This window comes from Salvia hispanica, chromosome 4 (assembly GCF_023119035.1).
Source record: "Salvia hispanica cultivar TCC Black 2014 chromosome 4, UniMelb_Shisp_WGS_1.0, whole genome shotgun sequence".
Classification (NCBI taxonomy): Eukaryota; Viridiplantae; Streptophyta; class Magnoliopsida; order Lamiales; family Lamiaceae; genus Salvia; species Salvia hispanica.
In genome coordinates this window covers 3,857,759-3,868,705 of record NC_062968.1, presented here as the reverse complement: position 1 = coordinate 3,868,705, position 10,947 = coordinate 3,857,759, and the positions used below count along the sequence as shown (strand labels likewise).

Genomic DNA, 10,947 nt, shown 5'->3' with positions numbered 1-10,947 from the left:
AGTTTTTCAAAAATAATAAAGGTCCAAAATTTCAATTTCAATATTCCTAAGTTGATAAGTGTAAATTTATTTCTCTTTATTTTTAATATGAAAAACAATGAAATTTGAAAAAGTTGGATTTTATGTAAAGAATATCCACATGGAATGCAATAATTTTTATTTCCATAAAATGAGATCCATTTGTCAACTTCTTAATGGTGTATTAGAAAATGTATTATACAATGTATGAGGTGATCCCTACCGAGAAATCGTAAATTCAATTGTCCTATTTCACAAAAACTTTTGAGTGTTCCATTGGATATACCTATCAAAACAGGTACCTGGACTTTTAACCTTTATTTATTACTTCCTCCGTCTCTCAGTACATGTCCCATTTTGATCCGACACGGATTTTAAGAATTGTAAATAAAAGTAAGTTGAAAAAATTAGTTTGATGTGAATCCCTGATAAACTCATATTTTTATCGGTTTAATTGGTCTGTTGAAGTGTTAAATGCTGAGTTTATCACTCGAGATTGTCTATATTCAGCCAGTTATTCTACCTTTCAGAGTTTTATGTGTTTGTTGAGTGTTTTAGAAAAAACAGATGAAAAAGAGGACAAAATCCGGATGTGGTGCAGAGGAGCGAAGCATCAAAACGCTTCACCCGACCGGGTGAATTTACCCACAATAATTCCACCCGGCCGGGTACGATGGAAACAACGTGGAGTTCCAGAAAGAAAAATGGGACTCGATCGGGTCCATTTCACCTGCAATAATTACACCCGGCCAGGTACTGTTGTTTGACGCGTCGTTTTGCAGTAAACACGTTTTTTGATTAAAAGAAAAAGAAGAAAATGGCTAGGGTTGCTGCTATTCAATCTATTCTACACCTACAGACCACCAACACACACACACCCCAAGAACACCTTTGAGAGAGAGAATTGAAGATTGAAGACTCTAGATCGGAATATTGAAGCTTCACTCCATAGATTCGTTCCACAGGACTTGTTAGTATCTATCTTTCATGTTTTTGTTTGGATTATTTGTGTTAAAGCTTAGTTTTCTCCATGAACATGAGTAGCTAAACCTTTCTTATAGAATTCTTGGTGATGATGCACTAATTTCATGGTTTTATCCAATTGATTTTGTTCTTACCTTCCTCTTGTAGTTATTTGATTATTCTTGGGTTTATTCCTTTAAATTGCATGATCACCACTTGATTGTGTGTAGGATTAATTAGATTAATCGAGAGATGAAATAATTAATCTGGAAATAAGAATAATTCACAACTTAATTCAATAGAACTCGAGAGAGTTGAGGTTTTGGGTGAGGTCTTTGATCTCATCGTGCTTTTGGGAGTTAGAGATTTAGGATTAGAAGGGGATTTCAATCCTAAGATTAGAATGGGACTTCAATCCTAGCACCTAATCTACAGGTTTCTCACTTTTGGAGGGGTTAATCTATAATTGTGATCGACTTAATAACTCTAGGGACGCCAAAAGGTAAGGGCAAATAGATTGGATAAGAGTTTGGAATTGTGCATCGGATCCTTGAGTTCTACAATTTGCTTCATATCATCTTTTCACATCTTGTATACTTGTTCTTATTTGATTACTTGTTTTTTATATGCATTTATTAGTGTTAGAACAAACCAAATCTTTTCCGATTGTCTAGATAGTAGCTAATATTTGTTCATGGTAGTTAAGTTGGTACAAATTTGTCTCTGTGGGATACGATTCTCTTGCTTGCTAATTGCTACACTAGCCACGTACACTTGCGGGTATTACTTGTGTTAAAATAAGTTGAGTCAATCCTTGATGATAAGGCTAGTTTCATGCATTGGTTTGTGGGTGAATTTACGTGCTTATGGGGGAGATAATGCACAAACTTTGAGTTTAAGTATGCAGGTTGCGGTTGGATCAGGTAGACCATGTAATTTGACCGAGCAGATGCAGATTGAGCAGAAATGGAGTGAGAATGCCGAAAAGCTGCCTAATTGACCAAGAAGAATTATCAAAAGGAACAGGCAGTGCAAGGAGTGGGACAGATGAGAGAGAACTCGAAGAAACCCTTATTTTAAGGGTACAAATGTCAAATCATGGAAGGCATACCTTAAGGATTGGAGCCTCAAGTCGTCCTATAAATAGGGAGCAACATGAAGAATTGAGGAGCCACCTTGAGATCTCTTCTAGCTCATAGCTTCACACAGTCACACAGTTTCTTAGATAGAGTTCTCAGCTACAAATCCACTCAACTCCAGTTTCAAGCTCTCTGCCTCTTGGCTCGGAGGGGGAAAATCCTTAGTCCGGTTGTTCTTCGTTTGTAATCGTGGTTCCGCCGCTCCTAGGAGCGAAGATACAATCTTTACATTCATGTTTTGCATCGTTCTAGTTTCATTTCTTGAGTGTTTCTGTGGCGGAATATTGACGTTGGATTTTGTTGGATCTATTTTGAATCTAAAGTTATGTGAGTTTATGTTGAAGTTCTTGTTGGATCTCATCATGTTGAGTTTGGTTTATGTTTGTTGGATGCTTTTCGCAATTTGTAGTTGTTAGGATCTCTTAGATCTAGCTTGTTTAATGTCTTGTTTCGTAGATCCATGCTAGTTAGTGTTTGAATTCGCAGATCTAGTTTGTTCTATTTTGAATCTGCATGATTATGGCTTATTCTATTAGTTCGTAGTTCCAGTTGACCAGTTAGCGTAGATCATTGATTAATTTTTAAATGAAATTATTACTTAATCGTGTTTTGATTTAGGATTTTGGCGAGTTTTGGTAAAATATTTCTCTTTGATATCAAGGTAAGTGGATATTCAATTTACTCTATTTAGAAAAATAGAAACAAAATGTATTTAGGAATTAAATATTATGGTTAACGTTTCAACTGACCCCTGTTTTATTTCATCCCCTTTTACTTCTCTTAGGGTTTATTAAGCTAATTATTTAGTATATTAATCAGGCATACGAGGTTAGACAGAGAGATGAACTAAAATACAGATTCCATATGTAAAATGATGCCGGCCATGCATAAGTTCTTTTAGAAAACATACTCTTTCATATTTTATGTTCAAAACTTCAGTATTGATAACTTTATGATGGGCATGATTATTCTATCCTATCTACAACATTTTGAGTATGGAGAGACTGCTAAGAATTTCTTGCTGAAGCGCTACCACATGATGGAATTGGAGACAAGAAAACCATGTATGACTTGGCTGGCAGGACTGAGCTTCGTCAGGTCAATTAGGGATTTTCACTCTTCATTCTCTTATCAGCCCTATTCAATTCAATCCTAATAAAGTTTATATCTTTTTCGGTCTTGTAAGCTATACAAAATGGCAACATTGACATGGCCTTTGGTGCATGAAAAGGTAGAAGTATAATGGAAGAATAAACGCACGAGGTGAATTGAATAACATGTGTGCATGAGTACATTCACACGAGGGGAGCGTGAAGAATATCAGCACGTGGCGTGAAGAATAGTTAGTTAGAGTTAGTTAGACCAATCATTTCAAGTTTGTTATCTAATTCACAGCTACTGATTTACTTTCAGTTGTAAGGCTCATGTTTTCAAATTAATGTAAATTGCTTCTTCTTCCTCACTTTCATCTCCTTCTCCTAGTTCTATACGAGTTGGTTTCGTCATTCCGGTCATCGGCAACCCCAATTCCGTACCAGCCTTTTCTATGCTTGCCAGTAACTATCCCCTTATTGCAAATGTAAATGATCTTATGCTTCTTTTAACACTTAATTGAATTGGTGGTTTTAGTTTTATATCCCAAATATATAATGGATCACTACAGGATGTGCAAACTTTCTTCTCCACTCCACACAACTTATAAAGGTAATAATCATAGTCTTCTCTTTCGGTGCTTCCTACATTCACTCCGTGTTATTTGTCTTTTCCGGTTTAGTTGAAAGTAATCAAGCTTGACTTTTCTGCAAGGAGGCTTTAAAGTATGGAAGATACAACTTCAAAAAACTGAAGGATCCTTCCTTGTTGGATGATTCTATCTATCTTTTACTCTCAGATATGATATCTTCTCTTTGTAATGATAATGCTTGCAATATCTGATATCATATCTTCTTTTCTTGCTAGGACTGTGCTGCTCTACTCCTATATGACCATCCATCCAACTCGTCAGTTGGGAATTTGCTGAACCCGATGATCCTGTCCACCGGTTCGAGCACGGAAAAAGACATGCGGCAGTTGTCGAGCCTGGAGATGCTTCTGATGCAGAGCCGTGCCATTGATGCCGAGCTGATCGAGAAATGCGTGATCAAAACTGATGTAACACCCGACTTTTCCTACCCTTTATTTGTTCATACGTTGTGTGTCTGGCCAAACTTTTTTTTCAAGAGGCAAGTTCTTTTTCCGTCAAGTACTTGATTTTTGCAAACATTATAATAGATGCAAATGGAATTAGGGAACGAGATATGCTACATCGACTATAGAGAGAGAAATTACATTTGGGTTAAATAATTATTCTTTTGCACATCTTTTTACTTCATTTTTCTTGAGCCCAATCACACCAAGGAGATGAAAACCACGCTCTCAATCATGTTACCGGAAATCTCGGTGAAATATTGGAGAAGAAAGTATAAATATGAATGAGGGGAGAAATTTAGTTTGGGCCAGATTATTAATCCAAGTATTGTGCTTCTCTCCATTTTGGTATTTGGGGCTTGAATGAATATAGAGAAAGAGAGGAAAAAACGGGCTACTGCTGCAAATTCTAAGGTTGGATGCCGGCCAGCGTCGCCGCGACGCCTCGGACAGCCTCGAAAATAAATGAAAGAGAAGAGTAGTGCAGACTCAAGGAAGGGATTTCTCCGCGAACAAAACTAAAACTGAAGTCTAAGTAAGGAATTCAATTTCAGAAAATTTAATAGACGAAGTGGACTTTCTTTTTTTAAACATAAAACACACTGGTTTTCTGCACAAAGATTAACATTATCGTAATAAGGTAATGCTATGATATTTACACAGACAACAGTTATTCCTCTCTTTTAAGCTCGTTTTGAAGTTGGCTCAATAGTGCAACTAAGCGCCACATTCCACAAAGAAAATTATCTGTTCAACCGATAAGATAAATGATGATGATCACTCTCGATAAGATACAAGACTTCAAATTAAATCACGTGTTTCTGTTGAGTATTATCTCATTAGATACAAAGATCTCACACCAATTACTTACAATCCGGTTGAAACAAACCAAGATCTCACACCAGTTACTTAAATCCAGTTCAAAACAAACCAAATCGTGCAAAACCAACATCAACATCACATTATGATGCAGCCACCCCTTTCCTCGGCTGGTTGTGCAGCAGCTTGCGTGTGCCTGCCCGACTCGGAAGGGTTGTATGTGAACTCCGAAGTATCTAGCCCATACTGTTTCACAAGCAACGAATGATTAACTTCACATGCAAATTAATTCAATGCAATTTAATACTCACTGATACAAGTAACAAGGTGCTGGGAATTTATATCATTCAAGATGTTATTGAATTGAAAACAATTTCCATGGGGGAGTCACATATCCAGGAGAGGTTCAAAGCATGAAGATTAAAATACCCAATATAGTTTTAAACAAGGATGTCTGTCTGTGGTTGGGCTTTAGTCTACCTTCGAGACACAATCACGATCCAACTAAGCTTGGCTTGGATTAGGGTGTAAAAGTTCATAGACTATGAATCAACAAAGACGGTTTTGCATATAAAGACTACTAAAATTATGCACCAAAGACTAAAATTGCAAGGACATTGTAATGTTAACCACTACAAGATCTCTTCTTTTGAGAGAATAAGAAGTACAATATAAAACAGAAAGCCCTTAAAAACTGTGCATCACATAAAGCTTTTCAATTTAGAGCAGAAAGGGGGTTAAATGCGTTAATGCTTATAAATGTGAAGTACATAAAAAGCTATCAACAAATCCAAGTACTTTACAGTGGAATAACTATGATTTGATTGGGAAGATTTCTGAAATGGACAAGAATTATGGTTTGCTAGCTACTCTTATTACGTACCTCAGCTACAAATATTAATGTCTATCCTAATGTTCAAGAACTGGAGGAGTAACATATGCCCCAAATTATTTGGAAATAGAACATATGAAAGTGAAATTGATTTAATCTCACAGAAATGAATCATCATGAAACTTTCATCCAATAACCGAATACATATTAGATCATGTAAAATGTTTAAGCATCTAATAATGTGCATTATATTTTATTTTGTGCAATTACTAAGTCACTATTAATAATTAAAGATAGTATTCAAACTATTTTTTTTTTTTGTTGAGATAGTTTGAGATTAAATTGGATAATTAGACAAACTTTCTAGTTTCTATTATATATATATAAGAATATACAAGATCCTTTTCCTGGCTAAATCTTATACTCCTATATTCTTATTTTAACTTATACTTATAATAGAAAGTTTGACTATCAATTCAATTTATCTCATTCTTCTGTATAGTAACAGTACAAGTACACTACTTCCAAAAAAACTTCGCTTCATTTAGTTCAGTTTGAGTTTAGATTTATTATGTGAAATCGCATAAAAAAACCAATAATAACTGGCCGTTTTGATTCTTTGGAACAACTAAAATACTTTAGTATTATACCGTTTTAGGAGGCCCTAATCTAAGACTAGAGATCGAACCTATCAAATTTTTAAAGTGCGATGGTTGGTTGTTCATGGCCTGGCTATACCGTACCTACCATCTATATTATGGAGCAAAACATCATTTAGTCATTCAATGGCTAAATCAGAATAAGAGATTTTCACCTTTTCTCTCATACGTGTGCTCCATGCATCATTTCTACTGGGGCGCTGGTCAAGGGTATTAGCAGCAGAGATACCGGTGGCTGGAACAGGTTGTCTATTTATTAACGGCTGCCGGATCTGTTGCCTTGGTGGACCTACATATTCTTCATCACTATCATAGTCTGCTGGTCTATTAGCAGCCCTTACAATGAGAGCTAACAAAAATATAATTGCCTGCAGTTACACAACAATTAGTTAAATTAAAGAAAAACCAACGTGGTTTATCAAGTTTTTATAATCTGAACAACAAAACTACTTCAGGCCAGATCAAAGGAGATGCAGAAGGCATCTGGAAATTAAGAAAAAATGCAGGAAAAAAGATTGAATGTGAAACACAAATTCAAGAAATTTGAGATAGATGGGAAATTAAATACCATTCATTCCTGGAAACAAGGCTACAATGTCTACACTAAGCAACATAATATCATATCTGCCACACATGCTAAACCTGCACTAGAAAACCCTAATGGGAAAATGTTATCATTATTACCTAAATTATGTGGGCATGTGTCCTCACAAGCTTAGAGTTAAAACCAATTATTTGTTCTTACATATATACATTATGGTGTTGGCTTTCAGGTGTGGCAATTGAAACAGTCACAAATAACAGAATTACTTGCAAAGACGGGCATACAATCATTTCGATTTATTTAAAGCATATGTCAACAGTAGTATTACCTCAAGTATAACAGCACCAAGGGCAACCCACTTGGCAATGTCCCAATTCTCCTCCAGAAATTCATATATCTTATCGAAGTTCCCAGTTTTGTCGGTTGGAATTTCCTGTACGCTTTGCTCGTAAATTAATTTACAACTAATAAATCCAACGTCAAAGATAAACCATCACAATTCAACTAACCTCCCTCCAGCTATTGTCAAAGAATATAAAAGCAGCCGCTCCCAACTCCACCAATATCAACAGGATGACCAGTATTGAAAACTAAATTATCTTAAGGAACACAACCATCTTTCGGAGAACAAAGAAAAAATAATGTCTAAAATTTTAAGGAACTCTTCACACTAGCTTGCTTGCAACAGTTGCCACAAAGATTATTTTACAACAAAATCTAGCAATCAGCATATTGTTAATAATACTTCTTCTCAACTATGAAAGTACCTCGATATTTATATACCAGTGAAAATACCAAGGCGAGGGACGATGATTTACAGTTAACAAATCATCGCGCTCTGTAGATGACAGAGAATCTCCTGAGCATGAAGCCAAGCAGTTTCACCCTCAAATAGATTACTGATATATTGATATAGAATCAAAGAGAAGTAGGTTTAACCAACAAGAGTAATTAGGAGGATACACAAGTCAGGCAGCAACCATTTCGAGTCGCCGTTCCAATGCAACCACAACAAGCAACAAAAAGAACAGCTACACCAATTCCAACGAAAAGATATATAAACCTGCAATTAGCACATGTCAAGTCAATATAATCATTCTCGACAACAAAAATCAACATACTGGAGAGCCTATATGCAACTTTTCTCTTGATTAAAGACATTAGGCAAAATGTAAGCAAGTGAATAGCAAAATCAAGAAAACAACAAAACTATCAAAAAATATATATATCAGCCAAATAATTTCTTTCCAGAAGAACCAATGATCTAAGCAGATGGAAAAGTATATGGATTGGTGGGCAGAAGAAAATTGATGCATGAAAACATCAATGAACAACTAACAAAGATATTTATTGTCAAATTTACTTTCAAAACAAACCAATGAAAACTTATTATATTATCAAAGAGTCAAAATGCGACAAATTCTACAATGATTACTAGTAAAATTTTCAGACTCATTAATAGGCCAAAAAATTGCATGAGCTTTATACTTGGCCAGGCCCTTTATAGCTTTACAATATCTAAAGCATGGACCACAAAAATGCATTAATAAAGAAGAGTCTGATACTTGAGAAAACCATTACATTTGCATAATACAGCAGGAACAAGATAGAGTTGGGTCATCTATTCATACCATGCCTTTGGCAGTTTGTCAAAAATGCTATCGGCCAAAGAAACAGCTATCAGCATGGGCCGACCAAGCTGTACAAGATCCTGACTTGGTGGGGGAAGGGGCGCATCACCACCAGAGGAAGCAGCGTTCTTGTACTCCGCAAAGAGGTATATGCCATATCCAATCATAGCCAAACCCACAAGCATCAAGAAGAAGTTCAAAAGCTTCAAGAGGCACTCCCAAAACCCCTTACACGCCATTCTGTACAACTAATTATCTCTTTTTTAATACAACAGCTAAAACCCTTTACTCCCTGGCAAAGCAACTCAATTACTTCACATGCAATATGCAAACAACAAACTTATTTAATAAATGATTTAAGAGATACAAAATTAGACTATGACTCTCACCAAAATCCCAGTTACCCTAATTCAGCTCGCCTCATGAAAATGAAAATTACTAAGATGCATCCAAAATAAACCACACAATATTGCAAGAAAATACCGAAACAGAAAATTAACCGATAAACAACTATTAACGCAGGTGAATTCTGCATCAAAAAGGTGAAATCTGCTGAAATCAACAAATACTAAACAACATTCAGGAACAGGAATAGTGCCGATAGAAAGGAAAATAAGCACAAATTTCTTTATAGGTTTTCGACCGCTCGGATTCGGTTTTACCAGTCGATTTGATCGATCTTGGTGAAGGTGAGTGTGTGAAGCTCCGTGGGGCTGCCGATTTCGGTGGTGATGGTCCAATTTGGGTTTATTCGTTGGTGTCGAGATGTTCGACTGATCTAAGTCGAATGTAATAAAACTAGTGTTAGCCCACGCGCTATGCGCGACACATAATATTTTTATTCTATTAATTAGACATTGTGAATAAACTAAATAAAAAAATATATAGTACTATATAGTAACAATATGTTAAAAAGAGATAAAATTAAATAAATTTTAAATTAAACTAACATGAAAATATTTATTAATTATGACACTTATAGGTCTCTAGAGCGAATAAAAATATCATCGTTAAAACATACATACTTCAAAACTAAAATGTTATCAATATAAAATTAATGGTATAATATATTTAATATACAACTAAAAAGTATGATAAGAACAATAATGTCATCATAAAAGATAAAACATAATGTACAAAACAAATAAAAACACCCATACATATAAACATTCGAAAGTTTCTATTTTAAAGGGATGAGCCTAAATGGAAATAGTTTCTATTTTTATGTGACGAAGGTAGTAGTTCGTAAGACATGAAAAAACTTACTATATGTGAACGACCTTAATTGTACAATAATAAGAATAATAAAATAAAGAAAATATAAATAATAAAATACAAACTCTAATATCCCGCTGACTCTTCCTCCCCCTTATTTTCATCCTTGATTACTCTCCAAATTAAAGATTTATGCATATGCGCGAAAACAAATGTGATAGTTTATGATCTTCATTTTCTTTGCTTCCTTTCGTCATTTTGTTGTTTTAGGTGTTTTTTTGGCATGAAAACTAAAGTTGTAGCTTCAAAATATTATAGATGGTTAGTTAGAAGCTTACGTAATTTCTATATTCGTAAAAAAAGAATTATAAACTGGACAGAAAAATTAAAACAAAACTAACAAAAAATAAAATAAACTAACATTAAGAAAAAACTTAAATATGAACTAACATCACTGAAAAATAATCTCTCATTGGATACGTGTTTTTGGTCGCCCTTCGAGATGCTCTTAGCCGTTGGAAATAAAAACTTATCATGACTTTTCGTAATTTGCCTTCATTAACATGTAAGAATTTCAAAAAAAAAATATTCAACTGTAGATCAATATTGCAATTTTTTAAAAATATACAGATGAAGGCTTAATCCCAGTGGAAAAAGCATTTTCGGCTTCCCTTCGATATGCTGTTAGTTGTTCGAAATAATCTCTTGTCACGCCTTTTTTAAACCGCCGAAAACTTATTCATCGTTGCCAATCGCCACCATATTCTCTCGTACCCCCTGCCGATATACTCTCTCCCTGTAGCCATCACACACATACCAAACACAAATAGGATAACACATTTTTTATTAATGGTATTGGTATTTATAGAAAATTATGTAACTTTTGACTTTCTTCATTTTTCTTGGGTCAATATCATTTATTCTAAATTAAATCAATGAT

The 10,947-nt window shown here is 34.9% G+C and overlaps 1 protein-coding gene across 3 annotated transcripts; it reads right to left on the bottom strand.

The window, feature by feature from the left end:
* Positions 1-5,094: 5,094 nt before the first annotated feature.
* LOC125222561 (tobamovirus multiplication protein 2A-like) lies at positions 5,095-9,590 on the bottom strand. Of its 3 annotated transcripts, none has more exons than XM_048125241.1 (7): positions 9,455-9,590; positions 8,793-9,084; positions 8,125-8,224; positions 7,671-7,751; positions 7,490-7,594; positions 6,773-6,985; positions 5,095-5,372 (listed from the first exon to the last, which is right to left on the bottom strand). In XM_048125241.1, the coding sequence occupies exons 2-7, from the start codon at positions 9,029-9,031 to the stop codon at positions 5,265-5,267; spliced, it is 846 nt and encodes a 281-aa protein (XP_047981198.1). In that variant the 5' UTR covers positions 9,032-9,084; positions 9,455-9,590; the 3' UTR covers positions 5,095-5,264. The 3 variants fall into 3 exon arrangements, with proteins under 3 accessions (XP_047981198.1, XP_047981200.1, XP_047981199.1); XM_048125243.1 differs by having other exon boundaries at positions 8,793-9,032; XM_048125242.1 differs by having other exon boundaries at positions 8,793-9,040; positions 9,455-9,584.
* Between the last annotated feature and the right edge of the window lie 1,357 nt (positions 9,591-10,947).